The 12,349-nt window shown below is 40.3% G+C and overlaps 2 protein-coding genes and 1 long non-coding RNA gene across 5 annotated transcripts in view; 1 reads left to right on the top strand and 2 right to left on the bottom strand.

Annotated features, from left to right (window-relative positions):
* Positions 1-12,349, top strand: part of LOC146492111 (uncharacterized) — a 379,576-nt gene that overhangs the window by 139,685 nt on the left and 227,542 nt on the right. The window lies entirely within an intron of this gene.
* On the bottom strand, positions 91-5,816 carry prkag3a (protein kinase, AMP-activated, gamma 3a non-catalytic subunit). Of its 3 annotated transcripts, none has more exons than XM_085151682.1 (13): positions 4,617-5,816; positions 4,476-4,515; positions 4,175-4,275; positions 3,975-4,056; positions 3,830-3,888; positions 3,445-3,505; positions 3,302-3,356; positions 3,092-3,218; positions 2,837-3,002; positions 1,573-1,610; positions 1,314-1,460; positions 1,034-1,226; positions 91-913 (listed from the first exon to the last, which is right to left on the bottom strand). In XM_085151682.1, exons 1-12 carry the CDS (start codon positions 4,632-4,634, stop codon positions 1,110-1,112), a joined length of 1,011 nt encoding a protein of 336 aa, XP_085007808.1. In that variant the 5' UTR covers positions 4,635-5,816; the 3' UTR covers positions 91-913; positions 1,034-1,109. The 3 variants fall into 3 exon arrangements, with proteins under 3 accessions (XP_085007808.1, XP_085007809.1, XP_085007810.1); XM_085151683.1 differs by having other exon boundaries at positions 3,460-3,505; XM_085151684.1 differs by lacking the exons at positions 91-913; positions 1,034-1,226 and having other exon boundaries at positions 1,233-1,460.
* Positions 5,949-12,056, bottom strand: cnppd1 (cyclin Pas1/PHO80 domain containing 1). The gene is made up of 8 exons (XM_085151681.1): positions 11,783-12,056; positions 11,184-11,286; positions 10,817-10,898; positions 10,592-10,712; positions 10,341-10,469; positions 10,186-10,247; positions 9,949-10,066; positions 5,949-9,136 (listed from the first exon to the last, which is right to left on the bottom strand). Exons 1-8 carry the CDS (start codon positions 11,843-11,845, stop codon positions 8,492-8,494), a joined length of 1,323 nt encoding a protein of 440 aa, XP_085007807.1. The 5' UTR covers positions 11,846-12,056; the 3' UTR covers positions 5,949-8,491.

Below are 12,349 nucleotides of genomic sequence, written 5' to 3'. Positions count from 1 at the left end.
ATAAATAAACGCCAACTTATGCCTGAAGTTATACAGATGCATTTCCATTTCCTATAACAATTACACAAAAAAAAACTTTATTATTTTTTGTGTCTGTGTGTGTGTGTGGGTGCAGATTGCGACCTGCGAGTGTATTTTATTTTGAAAGTAACTCCTCTTCCGATCCCAGTCTGTCGCAAAGAAGGGTACACAGATGGGCGGACGGATCATACGGCCCGTCAACAGAAAAAATAGAGTCACGTGTTTCCTTGTTTACTGTGTAGAGAAGACGGGGTTAAAGAAAGCCAAAGAGTACCACCCCGTGGTTAGAGATACTGATTGTTATGCAACATTTTATACAATTTTAAACTATTAAATTTAACGTTTTTTTTAATCAAGATTTCCTCACGCACGTGCTTATTTTCGTTTCATATGAGTTTTTTTTTAGAAAACAGATTATTTGTATTTGCACATGACAGAATTGTTTTTTAAATAGCAACGCTTATAAAGATTAAACAGATTTAAAATTTCATTAAGGAAAAAAACCAAAGGAAATTAGACTTGAGGAAAAAGAGCTTTTGATGCTCACAAAGCAGGAGATGGATATACAAAGTTATCAGAGCTTTTTCAAGTATCAAGAACTGGAGTGACTTGCCACTGAAAATCTGTGAGATAAATTGAAGGCCAAATACTTGAGTTTTTTTTAGAGGCGAGGCACTGAAAAGACAACACAACAAGCTTAAATACAAATTTAATTGAGAAATGTTATCAAAATCAGTCAACATTTACTGATCAAGCTGATCAAATGCTGCTTTGTGTTGTGGAGCTGTGCAGATGCATTGAGGCATTAGGGTCCAGAAAGCATATAAACAGCAGTAGAGTTGGGGATTATTTCTTCCTGGTATGAGCGCTCATTTCAGTCACATGTCAATTTCTGTAAAACAAAAAAGAACATTTCTAATCACACTACTTAGAAATGAACTTGGGAGTCTGTAGAAAATGAAACAAAGCATCAGTCAAACAGCACAAACACAAAAGAGGGTCATGAGCCTACCTGCCTGGGTGCACTGCCAAGACTCAAGCCTACACAGGTGCTAAAGGAGGGCAGGGGGACCCTCTTTCCCCTGGTGCTAGGACAAGAGGGCATCAATACCTGCAGGGGTTAAGACCATTGCCTGCAGCAGGTCAGACAGAGAGATGATGCCTTTCACCACATCAGCCCTGTCCACCAGGACCAGCCGATGGACCTGGGATAAGCACAAAGGACTTATCTTTTATTATCCTTTGACCTCATAATTTCATGATAAATCTTAAAGAGGCTGAAAAAAGTCTACCTCAGCTTTAACTATACGGTCTATAATGATTTCCAAGGTTTCATATGGATAGCACTTAATAACTCCCTCAACGCAACATATCCGCTTTTCAACAGCCTCCTGCATCGTCATGTCCAGATTGTTGTAGGTCTTCTGGGCTGCTAGGTTCTGCAATGGATCAAAAACGGTATCTGGGAAAGTGTGTGTTTGTGAACAGTGCTTTGATATTTAAGGAAAATAAGTGGAGTATTAAATATAGTCATGTTAGATTTGTACTTACAATGACATCAAATCTTGAGTAGAGTGCCACCACTTTGCCTGGGAAAACAAATAGTTTGACAATGTAATAACCGGGTTACAGGTCTAACAGTCTTTATTGTTATAGTTTTTTTCTGTCATGTGTATACTGTTTCAGTGGTGGATACACATTAAAGCATGGCCAAAGTGTCAAATGAGGAGGTGAGAGGTGAGGTGTCATGGTCCCTGGGTCTTGGTGAGGATCACTTATGTTTTAATCGAGCTGTTTTGGATACTGGTATAGTCAATATTTTCCTTTGGAAATTATTATACCGTCTGTTTAGTCTTTGTTTATATTCTTGTTCTTCTAGGTTACACAATGTTTTGTTATCGAGCTTTGTGCTTCCTTCCTGTTCCTCCGGCATGTCCCCGGGTCTGCCTTGTCACTCTGTGTTCTGTCTCCCTGGCTTTCTGATTTCCTCTTTTGTATTTCCATTTTGTCCCTTCTACCTTATCTCCATGTTTGTTTATCTTCTGTCTCTATGTCAAGTTCCTATGAGTCTCTCTGTGTGTGCCCGCGTTTATTTTGATAGTGTTTTGTGTGCTTCATATTGTTTTAATTTCCCTGCTTTGTTATCCTGATTTGTTGCGGCTGTCTTCCTTGGTGTTTCCCCATCTTCCTAATTACCTGGTGTGTATTTAAGTCCTCGGTTTCCTGCTGTTCGTTGTGTCCTCCCTTGCACACTTCCTTGAAAGTTTGTAGTGGTTGGTTTTGATCTGGATTATTTTGTACTCAGTTTAAGTTCTGCAGTAAAGCTGTTTCTTAGAGTAAAAGTAGTTTCCAAGTCCTTCATTTGGGTCCAACACACAGTCAGCCTTGACAAGTGTACATACAAGTGATCACTGTGAGCCAAAAGCTCAGGCTTCAGACTGGCGTAAATTATTCTTTCCAGTAGGTTTTTCTTCACTTGGCTCTGTATGACATCATATACAGTGGATATCCCTCAGGACCTACCCACCTGCTGTTCAAGCTATTGTTTACAAGGGGCAGGCAATCAGAAGCATCAATCTATCTTTGGATTGTGGGAAGCACAGGAAAGCATGTAAACTCCACACAGAAATGCCTCTGGCTGACTGCTCACTTCAAATCTAAGACCTTCTGGCTGAGAGGCAGCAGTGCTAATGACAACGGCACCATCTCAATATAAGGCAGATAAGCATTAATGTGACCAGTGAATCGTGCAGAGCTACTCTTGTGGTTTTGTAGAATATATACATGGTGACAGCGACAGCTGAGTATAATGTACCTTGTTCATCCACCACTGGCAGCGCAGACACCCGCCTCTCCACAAATATAGAGAGGGCATCATAAAGCGATGCTGTTTGCCGGACAGTGGCGATGTTCCTGAAAGTTCCTATCCCAAGTTCCTGGATCGGCCTCTTTGTGAATGCAGGCTTGGGAGGTTTTTTCCCCTAAAAAAATCCAAACACCCATATTTGAAAAACAAAGTATCATGGTACTCAAGGCTACAAAAAACCTCATAACTAAAGCTTTTGCTCACAAATATATGGAGGAACTTGAGGATTCTTTTGTGGGTCAGAATGTGCAGGACATTCCCAGACTCTGGATCGATTACGGGCAGCCTGTGGATTTTGTATCTGAGTAAGGAATAGATGGCTTCGAAGAGGCTGGATGGAGAAGAGATAAGAAGAGGAATGCCTGCCAACTGGAATTTGAAACAGAGGTGCCTCAGAGTGTTGTGTCCACTCACCTGGCCTCTGGAGAGATACTAATGAGGAAGTTATTGGAATACTGCAAATAAACATCTAAACAGAAGAGGAGAGAAACGGCTCAGATGAATTTCATAGACCTCTGGGCACAGATAATGCCATTCATTCCCGCTTGCATATTTACTTCGAAGGGAATCACCTCTCCATGTTTCTATCTTGTGGCTCTCAAGCTCATACATCTGAACCTTAAAAAACAAAACAAAAAAGAAGAAAGGCATTTTTATAGTTGCTAGCAAGAAAATAGGAACTTTTCTGTCATTTAATAGTTTATCTGTCACATGGGTGTAGTATGAATGGCTGTGCGGGAGGTCTTAATCAGTAGGACAAGTTGTAAAATTTACCAAAGTTAAAAGTCAGAAATGTACGCCCTCTTTCACATGTTTCTAAAATGTCCAGTGGGTCAGATTGGAGTTTTTCCTGGGCTGATTGTGGCCCCCAGTCCTTTGTTTAACTCTACAGTAGGGGCGTCCAACCTGAGTGGCTTCAAACTGTGGGAATTTAGTGCTCACCATGGGGGACTTGTAATAGCAGTGAAGGATGTTGATGAAATCTGTAATAGTCAGCATACCTGTGGCAGAGGAGGATTCACATTCCCATTATTACCAGTGAGTGGGCCCAGTCTCCCATATCTGTCCCATTAATCCGTCATCTTACCCACAAATCTCTGCAGCTTGCTGTCCCATAGCGGTGCAGCCCTCAAGCCATTTGCCACCAGTGCATAAAAGGCTTTTTTCACCTTTTGGGGTTAAAGATTTTTCAGTCAGTGATGTTTTACAGGTAAATAACACCACTCTGTGACAATTCAATATGAAAGTCTAGATGTGCAACAGCTCATGGAAAAGCTTCAGGCTCACTTGTAGTGTGGTATCAAATATGACCAGTTTACAGCTGGTTGGAATGGCATCATAACAGCGGTGACTTTTCATGAATTTCATGTAGACTGTGGCATCAGCCTCTAGGAGAAAATACACCAGCTGGTCACAACACACTGTTTGAACAGGGTTCGGCAGTTATAGACGAGGACATATTCATGCGTGCACACACACAGCTACAAAACGAAGGAAAGTGCTAACAGCACAAAGCCAACAAATGCAAATACACATATGCACATTTCCATGCACAGATCCAAACCCAGACAACTGCCAGGCATTGTACCTTGACTCTGTATTTCCTGCTTCTTTTCTGGGAATGACACCTATAACATATATTACTGTCAACAAAATCCCCACGGCTACTCATTTCCCTGGTTTCAAAAATATTATCAACCTCCCAGACACCCAATCATATACATTTCACCTGTGAACGAGGCTCCATGACTCTGTCTTGTGTCCATGAAAAAGTGGTTTTCAAAGCAGGAAACTGAGACGTTTGTTAGCCTTTTCTACAAAGCAGCTGGGTCTATATTAGGAGTTCTCAAATGGTATGTGTCAAGCCAGGAGTGTAGGGGAGGGGTAAGAGAAGCTTGGCATAGAGTCAGGGGGGAGGGACATCCCATATTCAACCAAAACCAGACATCTGTTTTCCCCCTCTGTAAAAATGCTCATCCAAAACGTAAGGCTTATCCTGGCCCTTAAAAACATGGATTAGCTTTTCAACTCTTATGGGATCACTTAGTGCAATCCCATAACCCCTCATTTCTTCATATTTTGCCAGGAAATGTGATATACAAACATACATATATATATGGAAATACAGAATATAAGGCAAAAATAGTTTGTACAATTCTAAGAAGCTCGAATGTCAATATTTGGTCAGTATTAGACTACCGTTTATTCAGTCTGAACTCTCTTAGGCAGCGTTCTTGTCATGTCTTTATGTCGTCTTCAGGAATAGCTCACCAGGCTTCTTGAAGGACATTCAAAGCTCTTCTTTGATTGTTTCTGCCTTTTCTTCTGTTCTCTGTCAACATGATCCCACACTGCTTCAATAATGTTGAGGTCTGAGGTCTAGGTAGGCGAATTTATCTGTGTGTGTTTTCGCTTTTACTGCATTGGCAGTGTGTTTGTGATAAATGAACCCACTGCCAATCAGACACTTTTCAGATGGTATTGCACGGTGGATTAAAATATGTTCCATCAATTTTCACCATATATCCAACACCACTGGCTGTAATGCAGCCCCAAACCATGACAGAGTGTTTTGCACATGGCTATAGATACTAACTGTTATACCTCTTTCCTGACCTCCTTCATACATACTGAGGATGAGTTGAACAAAAAATAAATAAATAATTGAAAAATCAATTTTGTTCCCCTTCACTTGTCAAGTTTCCTCAAATTTAAGGATACACTGCACCCCATGCCAAGACATTTCAGGTAACAGCTCTTTGGGAATTACCTCAAAATACCATTTAATACCTGTAAGAAGAAATGGGAATAAATAATGTGTTTTTGCAGTAGGCTGCTACTAACAAAGTGACTCAAGTTGTCTGTTATGTCTATATACAACATTTGTTAATTCCTTGAGTTTGTTGCCCTTATGTAATGCTTGGGACATTCGTTTGATTTAGTCTGTTTTCTCTCATTTAAAGGTTAAAAGTTCAAACATACAACAAACATACTGTTTCACATTTACTGAGATTCAGCTTGGCTTCATTGTATGTTGACACAGAATTATATACAAAGTATCTCAAACAAATGCGGTCTTTATTCTTGTTTTGCTACACATTTTACAATATTTGCATTTTATAACATGTACAAAATTTAAGGGGTTCACGATCCAAAGTGTATCAAATTCAAAATTCAGATCAATTTGTTAAAGGTTCAATTACAAAGTAAATGTAGATTTGTAGCGGTGTAGATAAAAATAACCATTTCCCCTTCTGGTGTTGAAAACATGACAATAATGCAGTAACAATGCAAGATGATGTTCTACATCAATGAAAATGGAGCCAAAAAGTGCAAATCTCCCGCAACAAAGGAAGGTTGACGGTTTCCTTTAAGACATTACATGCAAAAACAAACAAAAAAGCTAGAGACTGCATGAAATCACAGGAACACATCCTTTACAAAGGTGTTCCACCTGGCTAAGACCCTGTTACAGGAAAGTGACGTAAGTATTATATTTTGTTGCCATATCACATCTGGTAAAACAGAAAAAAAGACAAAAATCAGCCACCATAACCAGAATATGTGGAAACGGTGTGGCATGTGACAGTAACAGAAAGACACGGTTTCAACTGTCTGGTCTCCTGTCCAACCATTTCTCTTCCATGATGTGGAACGTTCTCAAACCTAGAAGAAAACCGGATTTTATAACTAGCTATCAGTGCCAACAGTATGTGTATGTGAATGACCAGTGTCTACTGCAATCCTCAAGCTGCATCAAAGAAAGGCATATGGCTACATGAAACGAATATGAATAAGAAAATTTAGCCTGGTTTAAGTCCCTTCTTCATTAAAAAAATAAAACAACTTACCGAGAAACTTTCATATATGCTTGGTAACGACCACACACATTCATTAACCTGCCAAATGTGAACAGCTTAACGTGGACATGAAACACTACATGTATAAAGGCTAATTTACACCATTGAGCCCTGCTCTCAAAAACTGACGTAGATGTAACTCTGTCTGTGAAACTGGCTTTTAAAAAAAAAGTGCCTAAATTTAAAGTTTTTAGAATATGTTTAGCGCCATCTTGTGTGAGTACAGAACGTTGTGTCACTGTAGTTCATGTAAGCTAACTGGTAACAGAAACAGTAATTCAGGGGAAAATAAGGACACTTAAACTAAAAATCAGTTTAAGGGGATCACTTTTGTGCTGCCCCTGGCTGCAGCAATGAGATTTATGTTAGAAATGAGGCTATACTGTCTACTTTAACTCACCATCTCTTAAGATGTAAATGGCTCGTTGTTGTTTGGCTAGCTGCACCAAATGGGAAAATCCACCTGCTAGCTGTAAGGGCAGGTTTTTAAAGCTCTTTATAAACGAGAATAGTGTGGAGGAGAGCCTGTTTGAGTCAGCTGGAGGGTGTTTCACCAGACCGACGACGGAAGTCAGAAACTCAGATTTTTCCTCGTCTGGTCGGGTGTACCAAGCAGCACAATCAGCTGATGTGATCAGCGTTATTTTATGCATTTTTTTAAAATCTTACAAGTGAGGAAAAGTAAGTGAAGGAGATTGTAATGTGGATGTAACCTGTGATATAAACTGTTTAGTTGTGCTTGGGAAAAGACAGGACATTTTATTAGATAAAACAGCGCTGATCACATCTTACAAACATCTGCTTTGTCAGCTTGGTGAGAAAAAGCTGTTGTGTTGGACTCCAGCTTGTCAGTGTGGTGATTCAAACAAGCTCTCCTCCACACTGTTCTCATTTATAAAATGCATCAGAAACCGAAACATAACGACTAACAGGTGGAGTTTCCTGTTTGAGTGCAGCCAGCCAAACTACCTAAAACCACTTACTGCTTAAGAGACAAAGAGTGACAGTGGAGTCTATTTGTTAGCATGAAACTCATTGTTGCAGCCAGTGGCAGCACAAAAGTAACTCCCTACACTGATTTTTAGTTTTAGTGACCCTGTTTTCCCTGAGTTATTGGTTCAGTTATTAGTCAACTAACATAAACTAATGTAAGTCTTTTTTACTGCAACCAACCCGACGATATCACGGTCTATATTGACACAAGATGGCGCTAAACATGTTTTATAAACTTTAACTTCACTTAATTCGTAAATCCAGCTTAACAGACAGTATTACATCCATGTCAGTTGTTGAGAGCAGGACTCCATCGTGTAAATTAGCCTTTACACATATAGTGGTTCATGTCCACTTTAAAAATTACTGCTGTGACACAGCAACTCGGAACACATTCAATTCAAAAGCCCTACAACAGCAAGCGACAGTGGCCAACTCTTAAAACAGAAGGGTGATAATGTGAATTTAGTTGCTGCAGAGAATTAAATGAACTAAACTTTACAACGCTTGTGATTAATCAAGCATTGTGGTATTTGAATTGAATCAAATTTACCCTGCAGTATTTAACTATATAGAAATTTCCTCCCTGTGAACCTCTTGGAAAAGTGCCCAACTCCTCTCGTCTTTTCTCCTGTATTCTAGATCTGGAAATGTAAACAAAGACAAGCCTTGAAGCAGTAGATGAGTGACAACAACAATGCTGGTTTCATTTCCAGAGTCCTTTACTACAGGATGAAAAGCTCTGCCATTTCTAGCCAGGCATAAGCAGAGCTTGGACTTTGTCAACTGGCAGCATCGACTTTGGGTGGCAAGGTCGCAGCTGTACAGGAGGAAAAATATCTAGATGAGAGTCCACACTTGGCTTGGTAGCACCGAGGAGGCTGGAGGAGAACCACGACAAATGAGGCTGATGGTTTTCAAAGGGGCCGTGAGGGGGGACTGATGAGGTGTTTCGAAGCCCGCAAGCAAGAGGAGGGAGTGTTGCGAGACAGCCAGGACAGATGAAGGACACAGGAGACCAGGTCTGGGAGGCTTCCACATCAGGTTTCGTTTCAGGATGTATATGACCCATCGAGGCAAGCAGGGAACCCCAGAGACACAATACAGATGTTTGTGTGGAAGACGATCGAGGCCTTTGACTGTGGTGTTGCCTGCTTCCAGGTGAGCCAGTCTGACGGTTAACACTCTTGTTGGCCAGAACACAACAAGGGAGGCGGCGGGCTGAGGAAGAGGTTTCTGGACTCAGGTTGGAAGCCAAAAAGTGGGTCAGGCTGATCTCATCTGGCGGAAGAAGAGACTGGCCTCCTCTAGAGAGACTGAGCTGGTGAATCACAGCACTGGTGGCAATAAGGCCAGCCACACTGGTTAGATAGACCAGGCCAAGCATACAGGATACCTGAAAATGAATTGAGATGAAGTCTTATGATGAAACGCAGAACTGCATTATTGGCACAATAATGCAGTATATGTGACACTGGCACTGTCACATATACACTGCTACAATGAAGAACGCTGATATTTAATAGGCTCAAAGTTTAAATAATGAGGTCAATCTATGTATATTCACTATGAACCAAAAGAGACGGTACTCTTGGATGTCTACGATGGCAAAGAAAGATATTCGTCAACTCAGACACACAACTCAACGAAGTGCAGAGGTGCAGCCAATCAGACAAAGGGTGGATTTAAGGGACAGTAAACTGATGGCTTATTTCAGACAAGAAATTGACTGAGTGCCCACATGATGGCCCATAAGAAGGTAAAAAATATCCAAATAGCTTTTGCCCCCTGAAGAGCAAGGGCTATACTAAAACTTTGATGTTTTATGATGTTTTTATTGTAATACGTCAGCCTGTTATGGGATCATTGTGATATCGCAGGGCGTTGTATTGAAAAAATAAAAAGTGTGTTAAATGCCCTTTAATATAACGCATTACTCATTATGGTTTCTCTGAGCTATTTTCCCCCCAAAGTTAAAGTTGACCTTGGGGACAAAAACAACCGGGACAGACAAACAAACTGATCCTAATATGTACTTCCTTCCCTTCGAGGAAGAGAAAATATGGAACTGGAAATGGGCATAAAAGGTCTCCTTCAATACTTTGTGCACTTTGCTTGGTTGTAAAACTATAAAATTGATCAATAAAAAAAGCACTTAAATATAAAGGCTAAATAGTAACATTCTAAAAATATGTGTCCTCTTCCTACCTTAGTAAAGTGCTGGTAGATGGCTGTGAGGGCTTGACTCCATACAGAGTGCTCTAGCAGCACACAGAGGTCAGTGTAGGTGAACCAGCCGCGTTTCATCCCCTGCCGCTCCGCAATGCTGGAAATACACATCACAGATATATTTGAAATGAAAGGCTTTAATCAATCCTGTTGTCTTTTGTAGGCTAAATGTAAATTCTTGTAAATGCTGCATTTTAGTGTTGAGTTACAACAAACCTGGTCTCCAGTTGACTTAGTAAATCAAAGAAGTCATTCGGGTCAGCGAAGAGGCTCCACTCCTTGAAGATATGACAGGAAGGTTTGGACACATCATTTGAAGCAAATGTTCATGCAGTCACACCTTATTTACACACGCGCACACAATCACTTACAATGGCGTTCAAGAAGTTCATCTCCAGGTTGTTGACAGTTTTGACATCCAACTTCCCAGCTGCTCCCCATTCATCATTGAAAACCTCCTCTTCTTCACCTTCATCATACAGGTACTTGCTGGCAACCATCTAAATCATGAATAAAAGTTTACAGTATTTCATGGCACTATCTCGACATTATGCTGGCTTAAAAAAATAATAAATCATAACAAAATCTCACTTAGAATGACGTCTGAACCCTAAAAACATACCATGGAGATCAAGAAGAGGTCAGAGGAGGAGATCTTTTGGAGGTATTCAGGGTTTCTATGTCTAAGCCTTTCTATGTAAACAAGAGCCAGCATCATGGCACATGGAGAAATGCAGGCCTCCCTGAAACAAAAACAAATTGTTTTAGGCACATGATTCAAAGTGCAATCGCCCATTTCTAAAAGAATGAATAATATCTGTCTACGTTTACTTAGTACAGCACAAACCTGGCAACATGGGCAGCATACTTCTTCTGGAGCTTTCGTATTGGGCTTGGGGCAGACTTTTGGAAGATTTCGACGGCAATATCTGAAAGCAGAAAGTCAGAAAAAGTCAAAAAGAAAGTGGGCTCCAAGTGTGATTTTTCTAACCCTCTTTTATCAGTGGTTCTGATCATTAAAAAAAAGACATTGGTTAATATACAAACAATGCTTTAAGCACCTGAAATTCTATTAACAACAACATTAAACTGTCTTATAATAAGTCAGAAAGAAGAATTCATCCGGAGCAGATTACTTCTAAAGCAGAGCCAAAATCTTTATATGTATAATTAATTTGGCTAAAGCTTTAAGTGACAGTAGACGCTTTGCTTACCTGTAACAGGGCAGGAAAGGGCATCTAAGGAAACATCATTGTCCAGGCCATAATATAATCGCTTTCTCACTCTTTCGGTCAATTTCTGGTGTCCAGGAAGAAACTATACGAAACACAAAATCCCAAATTAGGTATAGTAGCTTGACTATTATGGAAACTGTTGGGTGAACTTAAGCTGGTAGGCGATACCAACAAAAAAAAATTAAACAATTAAAAATGATACAAAAAAAACAAAAACAAAACAAGCTTAGCATATTTAAACCAATGCTAACATGCTAACAGCAGAGAGTAGCTCTTGTTTACCATAACTGCTGCTAGGCTTGGGCTGGCCCGCAGCTCGTCGGCGGAAGTCTAAAATAACAGCTACCACTAGCATTATGCTATCCACGGACACTTGCATACCTTAAGGTTTTTAAGATTTACACATGGTAAGACTATTTGTACAGGTGAATACGTATCACACAGAAGAGTAAAGCATCTGTCTTCGCCTACTCGGCCAATATTTTGGGACAGGAGCTTCAAAGTTTACTCGCATAAGTCAGCTAACGCTAGCTAAAGCGCCTAGCCTTAGCTAGCGTGGTGTTAGCTCAACAACTTACCGTGAACTCTTGGAAATCCGAGAACTGAAATGTATTCTCGTTAAATAAAGCGTCGAAATCCATATCTACGACAGGTTAAACATTAGTCCGCCAAATAATGAGAAAAGGACAACTTGGCCTGGCTCCCCCCTGTTTGGTAACGCTTACAACGCCCTGACGGAGGGACACAGACGGTGACAGCTGAAACCTCCAGCTGTTTCCCTCTCTTTCCGGGCACATACAGATGCTGGGACTCCAGGGGGCGCAATCTGCCGCTGTTACACAAAAGTTAAACGCAGGTCAAAAGTTTTTCTTCCATTTTGTCCTATTTTATTTTAATTTTTTGAGTATATATGGCCTATTTAACCCTTCGATGAAACCACAGCCTCAGAAACTTCAACTGTTGTTGTTGTAACTGAGCAGAATTCACTGACATCAAGCCATCAGTTGCAAAAAATTCACATGGTATGGCATGAATGAAAATACCAAAGATATACAACTCAGTTAATTCATTATAACACACAGTCCAGCCCATAATAATTATTTCCTGAATCTATCAGTAATGTGATATACTACCACCTTAATATT

Source organism: Neolamprologus multifasciatus, chromosome 23 (assembly GCF_963576455.1).
Source record: "Neolamprologus multifasciatus chromosome 23, fNeoMul1.2, whole genome shotgun sequence".
In the NCBI taxonomy this organism is placed as follows: domain Eukaryota; kingdom Metazoa; phylum Chordata; class Actinopteri; order Cichliformes; family Cichlidae; genus Neolamprologus; species Neolamprologus multifasciatus.
Note: the sequence above shows the minus strand (reverse complement) of the source record. Positions and strands in the feature narration are given on the sequence as shown.

Coding starts and splice junctions, on each gene's coding strand:
- prkag3a (XM_085151682.1), bottom strand. Junction 1,611..2,836: donor GCCAGTGGTGGATGAACAAG/GTACATTATACT, acceptor TTGTTTTCCCAG/GCAAAGTGGTGGCACTCTAC. Junction 1,227..1,313: donor ACCGTATAGTTAAAGCTGAG/GTAGACTTTTTT, acceptor TGCTTATCCCAG/GTCCATCGGCTGGTCCTGGT.
- cnppd1 (XM_085151681.1), bottom strand. CDS start 11,845: ATGGATTTCGACGCTTTATTTAACGAGAATACATTTCAGTTCTCGGAT. Junction 10,899..11,183: donor CCTTTCCTGCCCTGTTACAG/GTAAGCAAAGCG, acceptor TTCTGCTTTCAG/ATATTGCCGTCGAAATCTTC. Junction 10,248..10,340: donor TGAACTTCTTGAACGCCATT/GTAAGTGATTGT, acceptor CATATCTTCAAG/GAGTGGAGCCTCTTCGCTGA.